Source organism: Ischnura elegans, chromosome 3 (assembly GCF_921293095.1).
Source record: "Ischnura elegans chromosome 3, ioIscEleg1.1, whole genome shotgun sequence".
In the NCBI taxonomy this organism is placed as follows: domain Eukaryota; kingdom Metazoa; phylum Arthropoda; class Insecta; order Odonata; family Coenagrionidae; genus Ischnura; species Ischnura elegans.
In genome coordinates, this window is record NC_060248.1 from 117,857,850 (window position 1) to 117,877,912 (window position 20,063).

Consider the following 20,063-nt stretch of genomic DNA (forward strand, 5'->3'; position numbering starts at 1 on the left):
TGAATGCATTGCATTTGTCTGGTGCGCCAAGTCCAGCAATCGCCAGCAGGCGTCGCTAGCGCTGATCATCCGCTTTGTGGCAATCTGCTCGACCTCGTTCTCTTGCAATTCTATCGGGGTCACGGTGACGTTTTGCAGTGAGCCACCCTTCATCAGATATTTAAACAAATATTTAACTACGCGGCGAGTGGACGCAAGTTCTAAGTTTATGTGCGCCTCGTACTTCAGCATCAACGCGGCATTGTACGGGACCACCCATCCGTCGTGCACTGTAATTTCCCTGCGTCGCGTGGTGATAATCCCCCGATTCGAATAATGCGCCTATACTGAACGAAACCTCTTTCGTCCACGTGGGTTGTTTCGCAAGACGGTTTGGGATAGAATTTACCGCAACAACCTTTCGCCTCATCCCAACATGGAAAGTCGGTGCGGTAGTCGGTACCGCACGGTCCGTGGATCATGTGCTGCAAAACTAACTTCCTAAGTCGTCCACCGGCCTCAGCTTCGGATGGAATGTCTGCGCGAATAACCTCGTCGATTTCTTCCGCTTGTACCGGTTCCCCTCCGTGTACCTTGAAAACTATGTGCGCGTGAGGCAATCCCCGCATTTGCATTTCGATGACGTAGACGAAGTAGGCGGGGCGCCCAAAAAATGCTCCGCTACGCAAGTCTCTTATCAATTCCCCGAGCTTTATGCTAAATATCCTGCAGGCTGTGGAAGGATCACTGCGCTTGCTTCCGTGGGGGCACGCCTTACTATTTTCTTCCCAGTGAGCGCTATAAGTAAACGTGAGAAAGTACGTCGGCGCTGCCAACCGCGATACTAGAGCCATGGCGTTCTCGTAGTGGACCTTTATGTACCGGGGTCGTCCGGTGAACGTGCTCGGAAGGTAAACTTTCCCCGGATGCACGCCACCTTCTCCTTGAACTGTTTCGTCACCCTCGATATCTCGACGAACTTGTCCTTCTTCCTGCCTTCCTACGTCTATCAGTTCGTACAGAGGTGCGATCCGCGTGGCGGTTGCGGAGGAGGATCGCATCTGGGAATAGCGGATGAAACGTAGCCGCTCTTCTTCGTACCGGGCGAACATTTCCACTTGCCACGCCTGCGGCAAACGCCTTGAGTGGGAAAATCGGCATTCTGACAGCAGTAGGCATCTTGCGTAGTTGAACTGCGTGAGCTTTCTTCCTTGGTTATCCTTCATTCCCACATGCCAACTTAAATTACCGTGGGGGTGGAGCAAGGGAGATTGAAACGGCTCCATGAGAGGACTCAAGAGGTCTATTGAGGACGGTCTTCGGTCACTCCTCTTCCAAATTGTCAATTTTCTAGGATCGTATGCTGCGTTCTCCGTGCTCATGGCGGCGTGCACCTCGATACCAGTTTGTCTATCTCCAAGTCTCGGACCGTGAGTGGATCTACTCGTCACTTCGAAAGTGAGGTGCGCGTCGATTGATGGCTCCGCACTCAGGCGACGGAATTCCTCGATGAACGGATTCACACTTCTGATATAACAGTCAATTTCTTCAATGACGTCCGTGTTGAGCGTTCTTCCCAGCGCTATGTTTTTTCGTTCTTCGCCGTCGTCTATGTAAAGGCGGCAGCGGTTCACAAACTGAGTATTACCTCCTCTCGTGGTGAACCTTTGTCCTCGAGCTTCCAGAGCGTGCACATGGTGGTACATCCTACCTTCTATCTTAAAGAATGACAGCCCACTTGGGTGCCTGTAGCCACCACTAACCTCTAGCGCGCAGAAGGCGAACAGGTCGTTGTACGCTCGCGATCTACCCAAGAATGCTCTATTCGAATAAAACGGAGCATCTAGGGAAGGCAGCCGCTGCACATTAAACGATCCCTCCCCGCAGCACCACTTTCTACGTTCCTTCTCGTCGAAAAGCCTAGCGCCACAGTGAGAACATCGATGCACGCCTAGATGATATTTTTTCTTTAGCTCAGGGAGCTAAGTCCTCCACTTTGGATTTGGAGTATAAGCTCCTTTTTAAAGAAGTTCTCGACCGCCAACCTCGGCCTATACCCATTTATAGTGACGGCTCAAAATCCGAATCAGCTTGTGCCTGCGCCGTCATTCCTTATGGTGGCGGCAGGATCCAAGCTAAACTCAACCCGCTCTGCAGTATATACAATGCAGAACCTTTTGCCAAAAAATATGCTCTGGCAAATATATCTTTACGCGAGTCCTATCTAATATGTTCAGGTTCCATAAGTGCACTGCGTGGCATTTCAGATAACTACCCACTTATCCCTTGGTGCAGTCCATACATGACACCCTTTACTCCTTGAGCAGGAAGGGAGTTACAATTTCTTCATGTGGATCCTGGGGCATGTCGGAATGAAATGGTGGATGTAGCACCGAAGAAGGCACTTAGTAAAACCAACATCTATTTTGATAGGATCTCCTCCGACGATCTAAGAACCGAACGGAAAAGAGTATGCATGGAGCAATGGCAAGCGGTGTGGAATAATATCGCTGGCAATAAACTCAGAAACATCAAAGTAGAAACGTCCGATTGGTCCACTTAAGCCAGGAATAGTCGTAGGTAAGAGGTCGCCCTCACTAGGCTTAGAATTGGTCATACCGCGCTCACACATGCATACCTCTTCACCGAAGAGAAACAACCTCCCCGCTGTCATAGCTGTGATTGTCATCTAACTGTGAGACACGTTCTGGAAGAATGCACAAAATACTCTCTTAAACGTAGGAAACTAGATGGAAACCAAGATATTCGAATCTTGATAATGTCGTATTCCGACTTTCACACGATTGCAAGACCCCTCCCTCTCCTCCGGACAATATTAGGTGGCCTTCACCTTTTCCCTCTTATACGTTTTCCGCGACCTGTGACCTATCTCCTTTTAGCCTTCCATACAAGTTCTCACGATTCCATATTAGGCCTATCAACCTTTTTGGCCAGGTTCTCACGAAGGAGGGCCCTCGAGAGGTCAAAGGCTATTTCTAAACTTTTCGCCTCGCGTATTTTCTTGTAACATACGCTCATTTATTTTCGCCATCCCTTTGAAATCACCGCTTCTATCGCGGTGACCGCATCCGGCTGACATCCGGGAAAACACTATACTCTCGCTTCTGACGTAAGATTAACCCATACCACCTTGGGTAATAAATTTATATAGAATACGGGTGACTTTCCTAAGGGTCGTGAGAAACTACGCATTTATTCTTTTACACGTGTCGTATGGGTAAACCATGGAATATTCCAGAGAGGGCGTCCATATAAATAGGAAAACTCAGAGACGCCAAGGGTCAGTCTTGCCAGCCATTCAGTCTGAGTCCACACTGTACGAGTTCGACACCGTAACGCTGTTACCTTCACCTGCGACCACTTGCCGCCCGCCGCCGCCAGTCTTGTTCAAGGAAGTAATGCACCGCCACCCCGACTTAATTCCTATTTACACGGACGGATCGAAGTCGGAGCGTGCGGGCGGGTGTGCATGATCTCGTCTCACCATGGAACCCTCAAGGCCAAGCTCAGGTCGCTGTGTAGCGGCTATACGGCAGAACTGTTCGCCATAAAGATGGCTCTGGATGGTATTAAGTATAGCAACGCGTCCTTTATGGTCTGCAGCGACTCCATGAGCGCCCTGCAGTCCATTTCCAGTTTTTCTCCCTGTCACCCAATCGTCCAGGAAATTCAAAATAGACTACTTTCCCTTGCTCGGAAAAAAGTGAAAATCCGTTTTCTGTGGGTTCCTGGACATGTGGATATTGCTGGAGAAGGCCGACTCGGCCGCGAAGGCAGCCAGCCAGGACGACGTTGCTGATTCTGTGCTGGTACCATATGAAAATTTGAAGGCGATCACAAAAAAGATGAAAAGTGGGAAGCCTTAGAAAAGTGGGAAGAGACCTGGCGCTCTCTTACCGGAAATAAACTGCGCGCAATCAAGCCGGTAATCTCAGCGTGGCCCACGTCTGTCAGGAGGAATCGCAGGGAGGAGGTCGCAATCGCACGATTGAGAATTGGGCACTGCGCTCTGACCCACTCGTACCTCTTCACCGAAGAGAGAATTCCACCCTTATGTGATGTTTGCGACTCTCCCATTACTGTGAGACATCTCCTGACTGAATGTGAGAAATACCGCTCTGTGCGCCATCGGCTGAACATCGGAGGAGACCTAGGACACATCCTAGGAGACGACCCTGATAGTGTCAGCCGAGTGATAAAGTTTTTAATAGAGACCGGGCTAATTAACAGTGTTTAAATTCCAACCTTTTTATAATTTGACAACCCCTTTTATTTCGAAACTTTTATGAATGTTTAAATGTTTTTTTATGCATCTTTTAAAATTTTTGTTTTTATAGATTGTCTGTGGTGCAAATGACCTTAGTTGTCGAGGCACCCTAAACACAAATACTACTACTACTTTGTGTTGATTTCGGTAGTACAATATTAGATTAGTATGAGATGATAGTAAAACGAAACATATCTATGGTTTAGATAACTATTAAAAAATCTGCTTAGACAGTTTACTTTTTTGACTTTAACCCTTTGCGTTCCAATTTTTTTTTTCGGAATTCCATCAGTCTGGTCCAAATTAATTATAAAAAAATAAGCTAAAAATACGCATAATTAAAACAAGGTGTATTTATTGTTCTCGTTTTTAATTTTCAACAAAATTTTCACTGGTATTATAATTAAGGATATCAATTCATGTAATTTATTTCTTGAAAACTTTCATTGTGTGGTATCTTTTGAAACAATTCCCCACATGTAGCCCGGGATTTCGGTCACAAGTTTCACAAATATGTTGTTTCTCTTCTTCCATCAGGAATATTTCTTTTGGAACAAACAATACAATCTTTATGCTTCCCCTGGGGATGTGGAATAATGATACGTAGCTTCCCATTTAGTCTCTGCTCCTTGTCTTAATCAGATGTTCTTCCTCTCTTGGTTGCACTAGTTCCCTGGCGAAAGTTTCCAACGAGCTCCATCACCAACTGCCTCCTGTATTTTATGTGACTCATTGGCTTAGTGCAGTTAGTCTTGCAACATTGCAGGTACAGGATGTATCCATTTATTATAGAGACCTCCATACCCCAGAAAAACAGCTTTCGCCACCATTTTAGTGTCTTCCGTAGAAAGCAGTAGGAAGAGGTATATTGGTCTGCAGTGTCAACTGCACCCATATTTTTTGTATAGTTTACGATGACAGTTGGCTTCTCAACCACTTGTATTTGATCAGTTCCCTTTACTTTCCTTGACACAGTCTCTGAAGAAGATGTGCTCCAAGTACTGAGCAAAGAAACTATGTGTTTATCTCTCCAGGACAGAAAGAGTGTATTATCATCGCTTCTAAAGGCGAATACCTCCCCTTTTTTCAATTTGGGCTTCTTGAAAAATACAGGGACATCTTTCCGATTAGTATGAAGTGTCCCAGTTAGGTGGTATCCTAAGGCAGCCAATTCTTTTGATAGGGTTGGAATGTGAAGGCCTAAAAAAGTGAAGACCTTTGATATCAGGCCACGACTATTTAGGTTATTATAAAGGTGCAGGACAATTCTGTAGGTGAAGGAAAGGTCTGTAATTTTTCCATGTTAAGGAACGAAAGTACAAATATAGCTGGAGGCAGAGTCAGCTAAAACATATATTCTGATACCCCATTTAGTTGGCTTCTTCGGGTTGTAAGTTATGAAAGAAATCTTACCCTTGAAACCGATGACAGACTCATCCACTGCAATGTTCTGGCCAGGGATGAAGTATTCTCTGCAACGATCATCTATATATTTCAGAAAGTTGCTAACCTTTTGGGTTCTCGTTTTCAAGGTGTAGTTATTTGGGTCTGTTGTCTCTAAATGGAGCATCCAAAACATTTGAAAAAAAAACGTTTCCTTGAAAAAAGGAACCCTCGATATAAATCTTGAGACCAATAGTCCTTCATATGTTGATGACAAATCAATCCCATGTTTATAATAACCCCCAGAAAAGCCCACATTTCATCTTCTGAAACATCATACCAGCTGTGCCATATCGAGTACTTAGTTAGTGTTTGACTTGCTATCTTCCTACGTGCATAATTATTCGTCTCCATTATTATTTTACTCACGAGGCTTGGTGTGAAAAATAATTGAAAATAGTGGAGTGGTGTACTGCAGCTAGCAGGGACCTGCGGACCTTTGGTTTTTTGTCCAGTGTTATACATTAGTCTGGGGGGTTAATTGTCCTGGTGTGTTACATTCCTGTACCCATGCACATTAGGACGATTATCAATGGCAGTTATATTCGCATCGGCATCACCTCCTGCATTATCGGAAACTTCACTTTCAATGACCCTAGCACGTCCCCTTGGCCTAGCCAAAACCAGTTCTTCATCAGAATCTGAATCTGTAATAGCATTTGATGGCCCAGGATCGGTTTTCTTCCTTTTACAAACCTGTCTCGTCACCTTTGGTCCCGGAGCATTCACCAGGTCACAATCATCATCACTTGAAAAATCGTCAAACTCGTCGTCAATGTCACACATATATTCATCTTCATCACTAGTTTCAGCACCAAGTTCTCCTCTTATCTCAGTTTCATCCATTTTTGAACCGCTAAATATAATAAAAATATAATTTATTATAAAGGAAGCCAAATCCCGTAGAAGAATATCACTGACTTCACAAACACAAAGAAAACTGACTTCACTATGCATAATATATGTAATATTTACAAAATAATAGGGATTTATTTCACTTATAAGAAAATATATACATAGAACTTACACACAAACTGCAAAAAAATCCGCTAAATGCAAACAGAAGACTCGAGGAACGCCGAAAAATAACACGAACTAATGCCCGATAACAGTAGCAGAGATCGTAAGATGTGTAATATTGAAACTCATTTGTTTCATAGTGTGAGATACAAAGTATCGCAAGAAAGATGCGTAAAAAGGTTGCAAGAAGTCCAAAAAGTATCATGGAGTGACAACAGGTGGCACTTGCTTACTAATAAGGTATATAATCGCAGCGCGCTCATGTGTCGACCTCAGCTCGACGTTGGACCTGATACTAGCGCACGGGCTGTCGAGCGTGACTCGACGTTGGGCCGCAAAGGGTTAAAATTTTCTTTTACATTATTATTTTACATAACTACTCCAGTTTTTTATAAATATTTTGTACAAAAACTTGAATATTGAACCAAGTTCTGTTTCCAAGAACCTCTGGATACTTTTCCTTAAGATTATCACACACTCTTCTTTTCGGAGGCATTTAAAAAAATGTGATTCTTAAAACATGATATGACAATGCGTTTTTGCTCCTCCGTCCATGGGACGAATATCCTTTTAGTTTTTTTTTTTAGAGCTACAAGGGGAAATATTTGGATATATGGTCTCATTCTCTTTTCTAGCTCGACACTTGGAAGGTATCGTCGATTGCGTCGCTAAAATTTCTATCGTTATGGTCATCTTTTTCGCCTCCTTCAACTCATCGTTGAAGCTCGGGTCAGCCGAAGTATTTAGTTTTTTTTGGTCCTCTTGATCTTCACCACTCAATGTCTACTCAACAAATGCCGAATATTCCTAGACGACTCCGAGTCTCCCCTCCCAGCTTTTTATTTTTTCAAGCGTCCTGCCTTCATCTGGGAATCGCTCATATTTAACGTTCCCACGAATATAGCGTTAGTTTTTTGATGCATACGACATACGGGAACCTCGAGATCGTGAGTCCCTCCTCCACTGTCCCCCCTCCTTTGCTCTTTGACTTTCTTTTATTTTTCAAGCTTCCTGCCTTCCCATCATCTGAGAATCCTTCATATTTCGCGTTCCCACGAATATAATGTTAGTTTTTCGATGCATACGACATACGGGGACCTTCAGATCGTGAGTTTCTCCTCCACTGCCCCCCTCCCTCTGCTCTTAGGTCTTCTTTTATTTTATTGTAATCAAGAAAATATGTGAGTGGTTATATGATTAAGAACATAGGTCTCCTATTATACTTTTAGAGGAAGGTAAATTTAGTCGCATTCATTATTTTTCTTGAATTTTTGCCCAAAATATTAATAATGAAAAGACGACTTTCCAGATACATTTATCCTTATTTATTTTAATATAATATTTTGTTTTTTCCCGGCGAACAATTGCAGTGAAGTTTTCTCGGGCTTCACACCGAGTCAGGTCCTCCATTTCTCCTTCCAACGTTTCGATGGACAACTCGCCCATCGTCTTCAGGGATTCAGGAATCCAATACCAATTCCTCAAAGTCTCGGGGTATATATACATAATTCTGTGGTTGAGGGCGGTACAGCGTCTCCCGATTGGCTGCCAGTCCCCTCGTATTTTTAGGAGGTGGTCCCATATATGGCTTAAATTATTATTTATTTATTTTACTCAAATCACCCCAAAGAATTATTTTAGTGCCAATCTATTAAAATACCGTGATAGCAGTGATGTTGTTATTGAAGATACCAGAGCGCAAGTCCTTTTAACTGACTTAAGACCAAGTAAAAACTGGAGCGGTAGCGCGGGATGACGCGCACTCCGCTACCACGCAGTCCGCCGAGGGATCGAAACTCCTCGAAGAGGCTTGGGCGAGAGAAATTCATGGCAGAACTAGGCAGAGCGGTGTTGTTAAGCAGTCGACGCCTCTTGCTGCTAGGACTGTGCGGAGATATTCGGGAGCACGGTATTTCACCGCGGTCAGCGCCGCTCGGCCCGGAATCATGCCGAACTAATAATATACGAAATTTGCACATATTGCTAACAAATTGGCGTCACTGTTTAACACTATATTTAGATAATTTTTGTATTTAGATTATTATTATATTTAGATTATACAAAGAAGAAACATACGATAGACTGATAGGCGAGTAGTTTGTTGAGGCAGTTTGTTTGTTGTTGGAATTACTGTGTTGTAATTCCGTTAGTCTGTATAGTGTATTTTTTCGCCCCGGGCCTGGACTTTGTGATGCTATTAGCTAATTTATGGGTAATACTGTGTGGTTAATGTGAGGGTTCATTGCTGGGTTTGGAGGAGCAGCATTTGTTTTAGTAGGAATGATTTTTTGTCAACCGTGGTGCGGAGAGAGGAAAGGTGTGTGCTGATGCCATTAAACCAGGTCAGCAATTCACCGGCATCGGATCGAGGGGCTGTGAGCAGGGGTTCGGTATTAGGATTAACTGGTGGGAAATCTGAATTTGTGGTGGCAGCAAATGAGAGTATCTGAGGGGGTTTCAGGGTTATTACTATTGTTATTGGTAGATTGGATTGCGAGACGGCGGGACCCCATTGTAGCTTTCGCCGCTTGTTGTTTTTCACTCCCGCGGTAACTCGCTTGGTGTTCGGATGCGCAAAGTGCATTTGGCTGGTAGGTCCTGGGATTTTTCGCATTCAATTGAGCCGCGATTGCCTGCACATTTTACACATCTGGGGGGAGAAAACAATGGTTTTTGGTGTATCCGATTGCCTGACATCCGTGGCACTGCACTGTAATAGCCGGTTTCTTTGAAAGTATCTATTTTAATATTTAAACCGGCGAGGGATCTGGTCGCCATAAATTTTGCGGCGTCAACGGAGTTTTCTGTAATGACGTGGACGGTTTGGATAGGGTATCGGGGAACTGAATCGTGTCCATATTCGCGCTGTGTGTGAGACGGTCAGGTGGAGAAAATGCGGGTGCAGGAGGTGATGGGGAATCCTAGATTTTTAAGGTCGGAGAGAATTTGCTCATCTGCTACCGAAGGGAAAGTTCCTCTCAGTGTAAATTCCCTGCGCCTGTTTTCAGGCGAAATCCGAAAATAAGTCTTTACAACGTCCTCTTCTGGATACAAATCGCGTAAGAGCAGCGATGAAGGCTTCTGCTGAGAGTCCGTTAACGACTTCGATGTTAACCGCTTTCGTTGAGAAACAGATAAATATGCCTTGATTAATTGTGCTCTTTTTAGGGTGTGCACTTTTACTTGGAATGATCCTCCATAGTCCATTCCACTTTTAAGGAATGGGCGTGCAGGTGTAACACAGGGTTCAGGCAAATCTCCCATCAAAGGCGGATTGTTCTTTGGTTTGCATCGGATAACATCGCATGCACTTAAAAATTCTAGTTCGAATCACTGATCGAGCGGATAGAATCCAGAACTGCTGACAAAGGATAGATTGTAAAAGTTGAGGCCCTGCATGGAGATATTTTGCATGATAGTAATCAAGTAGTAAGTTGACTGCATGGTGATTATTGGGCAGAATTATGGGATTCTTGACTTCATAGTCCAAATTTGAGTGAGTTAATCTTCCTCCTGCTCTAAGTAACCCATCTTTATCAATAAATGGTGAGAGACGACGGATTCTTAGACTGCAAGGACGTTGTTTATGAAGTAGTGCCAAATCGTCTTTAAAGTAGTGAGTTTGAATAATTTTGAAAATAGTAATCGTGGCTCTTTTCAGCTCAGATGAAGTGAGAAATCCTTCTGCCTTTATCTTAGATTTACAAGCATTGATAAAGCGCAGTGTGTAGGCGAATACACGTAGCAGCTTATTCCACGATGAGAATTTAATAAGTAAACGCCACTCTATCGAATCTTGGCTCAACAAAATATTCAGCGGGGTCTGTATAATTTCAGGTGGTGACTTATCAACAATGCGTGCAAATCTAGATACAGGTCTCTCTTGGGATGGCATTGCTAGCCGCTTCGGTCCCTCACACCATAGGTGATTATTGAGCAGTTGCGAAAACCAAAGCGCAAGCCCCGTGTCAGAGCCTGGACACAAAATTTGAAAGTTTCCTCGCGTAAACGCGGCAAAGACACTATTTTCTGGCTGGCGGGCTTAGTTGGTTGTTTGCTGGTGGTTGGTGGTGTGGCAGCTGGTGACGGAGTGAGGGTTTTGATAGTCCGGGGTGGTATGATGGCAGGAACTGGGGTGTCCGGTGAGGTGGAATGCTGATTTGCCGCTGCTTCGTTGGTGAGAATGGTCCCATTAATGACCTGTAGGGCTTCAGCTGGCAGCTTTGCAATCAGTTCTTTGATCGTCCGAATCAGTGCCGCGGGGTCATCATCGGCTGGTGATGCGTCGCAGTTGGTGGCCGCCATGTAGTCAATGGCGGCCTGTTGGCTTGCTGAGGGAGGGCTATAGGGGCCTAACTTCATATCGAGGGGACCCGACCGTGTCCCCCAGGCGTGCAATGAGTTAGACTAGTGCCTGAGGTAGCGGTCGAGACAACCTGGAATTGTCGCTTAGTGTAAAGGCGCCACCCAGAAGTGGTAGGCCATAGTGGCCGGGCTCCAAAGGTAGGTACGAAACCAGCCAGTCGCGGCCCCCCGGGTGCCCTTTTAGCGACGGGAATGTGGCGTGGATTTCTCTGCGCAAGCAGTCACTCGAACGGTTTAGTTGTCCACTGGGTCTCGGAAGACAGCTGCACACGGTCGTCGACGTCACCGTCCGTCGTCCGTCATAATGAAAGAACTTGTCCATTTCCACACTTCCTTATTCCTACCCACCCAGGTTACGGCGCATAATGCTAATAAAACGAAACCTTTAAAATGTTATTATGTGCCGAAACCTTGGTTGGTAGGAATAAAGAAGTGTCAGGGTTTCCACTCAACCGTGAAAACCTTAAAACCGTGAATAAGCCGTGAATTTCGTCGACCGTGAAAAAACCTGGAAATAGCCGTGAATTTCGTCATAGAACCTTAGAAATCTCTCAAACTTGATTGTAGAACTACGATAGACGGATTAAAAGAAAAAAATTTGATATTTCGATCATGTTTCAAGGCCGAGTCACGTGCAGACACTGTCCACCCATTTACCTGCACACGGGTATTCGGAAGCGCAACTATTAATTGATCCGTGTGTGCCATGACAGCACATTGACCTTAAGCGTGCGATTGGAAGACATTAACCCTGGCAAAATATCAGGCACTTCTTCATTTCCCTGCCACCCTGCTCTCTCCATTTTCCCACTCACACCCTTTTAGCCGGGCATGAATTTTGCTAACGATAGGTGACGTCATGAGAGATAGCACTGTCATTGCTGCGTTTGCATTCAAGGCATCTGTTGTGCTTGTTACATTTGTAATTAACGTGCGGCCGATGATTGTTGCGTGATCAATATATCTGCCTTAACTGCCTTATCTACAAACCGTGAATTTGATGACATTTATACCGTGAAAACCTGGAAAAAACCGTGAATTTTATAATGTAGTTAGAGTGGGAACGCTGAGTGTGGAAATAAGAAACTGCTTTCATTATGTTAAATAAAATGAAGTTCCTAACGACGCAAAAATGTTAAAATGAGACGTCTTAATGCGCTACTACTGTGAAGGAGCCTTCAAGTAAGGGCCGTGGCCAACGTCTGTCAGGAGGAATCGCAGGGAGGAGGTTGCAATCACGCGGTTGAGAATCGGGCGCTGCGCTCTCACCCACTCGTACCTCTTCACTGAAGAGGGAATTGCACCCCTTTTGATGATTGCGACTGCCATTACTGTGAGACATCTCCTGACAGTGTGTGAAAAATACCGTGCTGTGCCATCGGCTGAACATCGGGGGAGACCTAGGGCGCATCCTAGGAGACGACCCTGATAGTGCCAGCCGAGTGATAAAGTTTTTAATAGAGACCGGGCTAATTAACAACGTTTAAATTCCAACCTTTTTGTTATCTGACGACCCCTTTTACTTTAAATAACTTTTTATGCACCTTTTAAAATTTTGATTTTATAGATTGTCAGTGGTGCAAATGACCTTAGTTTGTCGAGGCACCATAAAAACAAAATACTACTACGAATTGTGGGGAAAAGTACTTGGGTAGAAGTAGTCAAAATACATTTTTATTTTTTTTGGCTTTAATACCTGTTTGCATTTTTGACTTGAAGTCGCACGGATTTCACAATAAATACATAGAAGTAAGTAAATATACACAACTCCTAATAGAACTTAGGAACAGGGAGGGTAACTTAGTGTTGTACGACAAACATACTTGCAAATTTTTCTCTTTTTTTAAACAAAAATAAGTAACACTGAGTAATCCAGTATCTAGTTCCTTGGTCGAAGTATTCCGGTGGATCGGAGGATGTGATGGAAGAATTTTGAAAGGAACGCGGCGGCCCTGCGGTCAGCATCTTCCTCTCCACTTCGTTTTTCCATCACTGAGTTTTGCTGCTGGGTGGCCTCCTGCGACAATAATCTCGGTCTATGGACATTTGTTGGTATCAGGTTGTCCACGTTGGCTGTCGCTGTGTACTCCCTCTGGGTGTAAAACCTGTATCGGCAGTTAGTTTTCCTGTAAAATGTATATTAGACAGTATTTCAGAAAATAATAATACCTTCAATGTAAGTCTAGTGACTACATTGGTCCGAGTGATGGACTCTTTAAATTTACGTAATTGAAGATTGGAAATTTGGGAAGGAAAACTTGTTCCGATAATTAAGTTTTATGCCCGTAATAAAAATTTTGGCATCTACGAGGTGTGTTCAGAAAATAACGGGGGTTATTAAATCTCGAGGGTTTGAGGAGTTCGGTTGTCAATTTTTAAATAATTTGTTATGCATTGCCAACCGTGAAGTATTATTAGACTAGCTAACCCGGCGGACTACGTACCGCCTATTAATCACTGAGCAATTTACTTACACCATTTATTAATCAAGAGTTGATTTTAATAGTATTTAGTTTAAGGTAATAAAATAATAATAAAAGCAAAAAAATATAAATAAGCATAACAATGGCTTGTTAGAAATATATTTTTTTATTCAAACAACTCCGGGGAAGTAGACCAAGGCATGCACATGCGGATTTTTTCAATGAAGTTTCTAATTTTCATGTTTTAACTTAGGAAATTTAAGGCACTGTGGTCTTATAAAGCAATAGTTAAAGTCAAACCCGTTCTTGGGGCAAGTGCACGCCACGCTAGACGGATAATTGACTGACGCTCAAAATCTCGGGAAAATAGCCCCGGATATCTAATTGTTTCACCCTGGCGGGCCACATTAGCCAACTCATACAGCTCGAGGGCTGCATATGTATTTCAGGACCAATAACAGGAGAATTATATAAAATACTACCACAACTATATTATGATTATTATTATTTAAAAAGGCAACTGAAAGAGAAGAAAGTGTTTCTTTACTTTAATTCCTGGTACTAATACTCCCAGGTACTTGACAACTCTTTGCCTGTACAAGTGCATCAATGTTTGGCACAGAGGACTGAGCGGTGGGTATCTTCATTGTTGAGTTGAGATGTTCATCAGTAAGTCGAGACCTGAGTCTAGACTTGTTCAAGTTCATGACAGAAAAAAGTTGTTCACAGAAATAGGTACTGCGAAACATGGACATGATATTTAGGCTCAACATACTGATAAAATGTTCTAAGATCTAAACTTGAAAACTTATCATTCAACACAGAACTACACTGCGTACAAAGAACTACACTCCTTAGTTGTCGTCGCACCCCAAAAAACAAATTAACTAACCGGCGTTATTTGTTCGTTCCAATATTCTTTGAATGCAATTTTTTATTAGCTTATTTTAATTGTAACCTCTGGTCGTGGTATTTAGCTGTTGGTATATCTTACGCAATAATACAATGTCATTCAGTGATATTTCAGGAGTTCATTGGTCCCAAAATCCCTTTCTTCCGGTAAAATAAAAATTCTTAAATTCAATTGATAGTTTGAGGCGTCACTTTATGGAATTTACTCATGTCGTGTTCAAATAAATATATATGTGGAAAAACAAAGTTCAATTTTCATTCATCATTCTTAAATTCATTTTCTGGCTACTATGATGTGTAATCACTACCATTGTTCGGTAAACTTCTGAATCGTATCTGCAGCCGAGTGGTGCATTCCGTATTACTTTTGTTTTTTGGTGTGTGTCCGCCGTAAGAGGGCAAGGAGGTTTTTTTTTATCCTCGAGATGAGGGTAGTAGTGGAAAAGAACGTGTGTGTGCTTCGGACATCCAGGAGAACCTGCCCCAGAGACATCGCGCCATGGCATTGACGCCTCCGAATTTTTTTGTAAGTATCAATCATTCGGCGGTATTCAGTTTCCTATACAGTCCATTTTTTCACCTTTTTAGTATTAAACAACCATAAAAATGTTGGATATGATATTCTGTAATTATTTTCTGGGTACTGAGAGTTTTTTTTTCCCCAAAGGAATAACTAAATCGGGCCTATTCAGGAATCTCGTATTCTTGCACTTAATGCAGGATATTTAGAGACATAGTTTGGTGTAAAAATTTAATTACCCCAAACAGCCCATTTGTTGATTTTCCCCTGGCGAATCAGCCATGCTTCTTGCGTATTGCTGCTGGTCAGGTGCGTCCGGATCTACTCCTGAGCGGTCTTCTAAAATATTTGCATCTCCCATCATACTTGACGAAAGTTCATTCTCTTCATCGTCCTCTGCAAAGCATAGTATGTTTCCGACGTTGAAGTAAATGGCACCTATTGTATCAGCCGCTGGTGTCTTCAGCGCTTGTAGACAGTGGCGGAAACGCTCGTCACATCCACAGTGAGACCTGAAATGAATTGAATTTTCTTAGAATTAGAAAACATTCTATTTGGTGTGAATATATTGAGGATAGATGATGGAAACTTAAAAAGATTAGCTGATTGGAAATTTGAGTGGAGAGCTGCGTCAAACCGAACTTTACATCCCCGCACGGGGGGAAGAGGGTGATCTCTTCCTTTGGGGAGTCGCGCCCCCACGGACCCGAGCCCACCGGGGAGACAACCTCGTCAAAAAACCCTTCGTACGCTAGGATAGCGTCCAGACAGCATGTGACTCTGCTGTGCTGAGTAGCCGAAACATCTGGCGTCCAGATTCACCCACGTGTTTGCCGTGCGTGGAGACCCGTACAAGGGGGAGAAGGGGATCCTGGTGGGTGAGTTCTCCGGCTCCCAGCTGGGCGTCGGAAACCCGGTATGGGCCGGAGTTCAATACCCCACTTCGGCCCTGGATTCCCCGAAAAACGGGCGGCCGAGAAGAGCCCAGCTCGGTCAACCGGCTCCTGGCGGCTGGGGAGCTTGGCGGCTCCTTCCGAGCGTACGCCAGGACGGGTTAGTGCTGGAGATATGGGGGTCTCCGTAGGGCGGCCGAAGGCGTGTGGGTTCGGAGGGCCCCCGCGCTGGAGGTTCTAACCCAAAAGAGACCCCCTATCGAAAGTTCCTATATCCCTTGGGTAGCCCTGGCGACCACACCGGATCTCGGTGTGGCGTCCCCAATGTGTGGCTCCGTGGTGGGTGGGGAGCCCAGGGGATGAATTTTTCTTTACGCATTCATGGAGACAATCAATCTTCCTCCAACCAAAAGATCCCGTCCGGAAACGGACGGGGGAGTAAATATAGCTTCCGCTTGCCGCAGATTTCTTGTGATGAAATGTGTAAACGAAGGGGAGACCCTTACTAAGGTGTCACCTTTTTTAATACGCAGAGTCCTTTCAGCAACAGTGACGGGTGACCTAAAATCTGCCAAAAAATTAAGAGACGGAACGCTCCTAATACAGACAACAAACGAAGCACAAAGTGAAAAATTACTCGCATTAGAGAAATTTAATAATATCCCTGTCAAGGTCCTAGTGCACCGCACCCTTAACACTTGCCGGGGTGTAATCAGCAACTATGACCTCCTCTACGTGTCCGATGATGAAATTAAGACGGAGATGGCTCCACAAGGCGTAATAGACTGTCGCCGATTAAAAATTAAAAGGAACGGCGAGCTGATAAATAGCACATCCGTAATCCTAACATTCTCACGCGACACACTTCCCGAAAAGGTATATGTGGGCTACGAATCTGTGTCAGTCCGACCATTCATCCCAAGTCCTATGAGATGCTTCCAATGCCAGCGTTTCGGCCACATTGCTACAAGATGCCAGGGCAAGGCCACCTGCCCACGCTGTGGCAAAGATAAACATGACGGCGATTCCTGCACCTCAGATCCATCCTGCGTCAATTGCGAGGGTACACACCCAGTGTACGCCCGTGATTGTCCAAAAATGATGGAAGAGAAGAAAATCATGGAAATCAAGACTGTAGAACAGCAACAACCAAGCCAAACCGGATAAGGCTACTAAACCGGTAACAAAGAACATTCCGACAGGAAAAAATGACGCCGTGTTGGATTCTTCGAAGAAGAACGCCAACTCAGGCACCACCGGGACCACGCAAAACAAGCGTGGGAAGTCCCAGTCCCCCGGTCCATCTGGTAAGGCTATACATAGCCTACCAGAATCCATGGATGAAGATGATATCTCGGAGTCAGAGATAAACCGGGCGAAGGCTAAGGAGAAGAGACGCTTTAAGCGTTAAGTCTCCCTCTAGCCTAGTGATCGAGTTTTAGTTTATTTATTTAACTTATTCCCTATTTTAATGGCTTTTATCATACAGTGGAACTGTAACGGTTTTTATCGGCATAAGGAGGAGCTAGACATTTTAATCAGAGATTTTAGCCCGTCCTGTATATGTTTGCAGGAAACACATTTTAAGGACACGGACAAGGGATATTTAAAACATTTTAACGCTTTTAGATTGGACGATACCAGCGGCCAACGAGCCCATGGTGGAGTTTCGATTTTTGTCCGGGAGGCTCTTTACACCTCCCGAATAAATCTTAACACACCGTTCCAAGCGGTAGCGGTGACGGTGCACGCTCCCGAGGCGATAACGGTGTGCAACGTTTACCTGCCGGAGGGTGCACCCGTCACACGTTTTAATCTAGAATCCCTTGTTCACCAGCTACCTCAGCCTTTTATTTTACTCGGAGATTTTAATGCTCACGATCGGCTATGGGGAATCACCCCGGGACAGTGCAACCGCAGGGGACGTATTTTATCAAGTTTTATTAGTGATTTTAACCTATTTTTACTCAATAACGGCGAGAAAACCCGTTTTAACTCTTATAGCGGCGATTCTTCCTCCATTGACTTGGGTATTGTATCGACTAGTTTGGTCAATAAACTCAAACTCTCTGTGCATAAGGATCTTAGTGGGAGCGATCACTTTCCCCTTTTAATCAAAAGGGAGCAAAATGTAAACCCCGATTTTATTAGACCAGGCTGTTGGATTGTCCGGAAAGCTGATTGGCATCTTTTTAACTCAAATTTTAACTACGTGTGGGATAAAAACAACGACTGTGTAACAAACGTAAATCTTTTGACATCAAGCATCATTCAAGCCGCCGAAATTAGCATACCACGATCTCGAAGCATCCTTCCAAGAAATGCTGTGCCATGGTGGAATGAAACCTGCGCAGAAGCCATTAAAAAACGTAAGAAAGCTCTCCGAATTTTCAACAAGTATCCTACAGCAAATAATTTCTCCGCTTTTCGGCGACTAAGAGCGAAAGCGCGTCAGGTAATAAAGGACGCAAAGAGGATTTCTTGGATGAATTTTGTCTCCGGTGTCAACCACAGGACTCCACTTGCACAGGTATGGCGTAAGGTGAGGAGCATATCGGGTAGCAGCCAGCATCTAGGTATATCCTTCCTAGAAGTCGAAGGAAAGGTTATCACTTCTCCAGCTGCGATAGGGAACGTATTCGCCCAATTACTCGCCAAAGTGAGCAGCGACGAATGCTATGAACCTTCTTTTGCGATCCTCAAGAAAAGGCTCGAGAACGTCCCTATATCCTTTATGGAGCCTAAAACAACGGCAGACTACAATATGCCATTTACCATTTGGGAGCTGAAATCTGCCATCCATGACTCCCACGACACGTCCCCAGGACCCGACGAGATCCACAATGCCTTCCTCCGAAATCTATCGGAATCGGCGTTGCTGGAAATCCTTGAAACTTTTAATCAGCTCTGGGCCAATGGGGATTTTCCTCCGTCCTGGCGGGAGTCCGTCATTGTTCCCATCCCAAAACATGGAAAAGACCGAGCTGATCCGAATTCTTACCGGCCGATTTCTCTCACCAGCTGCCTGTGCAAGTTAATGGAGCGAATGGTAAATCGACGTCTCATTTGGTGGCTGGAGCGTCGAAAACTCCTCTCTAGGATACAATGCGGATTCAGACGGAACCGTTCCACAATGGACCACTTGGTTAGGATTGAAAATTTCATCCAAGAAGCCTTCCTTCTCCGCCAACACGTAGTCGGTGTATTTTTCGACTTAGAGAAGGCTTACGACCGGGTCTGGCGACGTAAGATTCTACGCGTATTACGCGAGTGGGGTTTTAGAGGCTGTTTGCTCATTTTTATACAAAATTTTTTAACCAACCGTGTTTTTAAAGTAAGGACGGGACAGTTGTTGTCAAATTTTTACCCTCTTGACAACGGAGTTCCCCAAGGCTCCGTTCTGAGCGTGACGTTGTTCGCTATTGCGATCAACGACATAGCTCACTGCATCAAGGAGCCAGTGTTAGGGTCACTGTTTGTGGATGATCTCGCGATTTTCTGCAGATCATCTAGGGTCGTGAATGCATCGCGCATGGCGCAACTCACCATCAATAAACTTCACAAATGGACCCAAAATAACGGCTTCCTTTTCTCTTTGGAGAAAACAAAGTGCGTTCACTTTTCTCGCACTCGGGGCGTCCATGTAAATCCCAAGTTACACCTAGGTGGTAGAAACCTCCCATTTGTGGAATCAGTCCGTTTTCTGGGGATGACCCTCGACCACAAACTCAACTGGAATGAGCACATTAATTCTGTCAAGGTAAACTGTTTGAAGTCTTTGAACATTTTAAAGTTTTTAAGCCACGCATCTTGGGGAGCAGACCGCACCACCTTAATTTTACTTTACCGCACACTGGTGCGGTCGAAATTAGACTACGGCTCATTCGTGTATGCGTCCGCTCGCGAGACGTATTTGAAAGCACTTAATTCAGTGCACAACGCAGGTCTGCGACTATGCACTGGGGCGTTTAGGACCAGCCCGATTCCCAGCATATATACCGACGCAGGCGAGCCTCCTCTATGCTACCGAAGGACCTGGCTTCTTTGTAGCTACGTTTCCAAAATTTTAGCAATGACGAGTCACCCATGTTATAGTTTACTTTTTAAACCCCGTTTTATTAATGTTTTTAACCGAAGGACTAAAGCAACCAGACCAGTAAGCGTTCGTTTTAACGATTTTATTCGCGGATGCGAATTCACGCTACCTGAAGTGTATCCTG

The 20,063-nt window shown here is 44.4% G+C and overlaps 1 protein-coding gene across 1 annotated transcript in view; it reads right to left on the reverse strand.

The window, feature by feature from the left end:
- Positions 1-12,766: 12,766 nt before the first annotated feature.
- Positions 12,767-20,063, reverse strand: part of LOC124156429 — a 130,492-nt gene continuing 123,195 nt past the window's right edge. Inside the window, exons 5-6 of the mRNA XM_046530982.1 lie at positions 15,190-15,462; positions 12,767-13,221 (exon numbers count right to left, since the gene is read on the reverse strand). Coding sequence (XP_046386938.1) covers positions 12,975-13,221; positions 15,190-15,462 — 520 coding nt within the window. The 3' untranslated portion in view covers positions 12,767-12,974. The remainder of the gene's footprint in view (positions 13,222-15,189; positions 15,463-20,063) is intronic.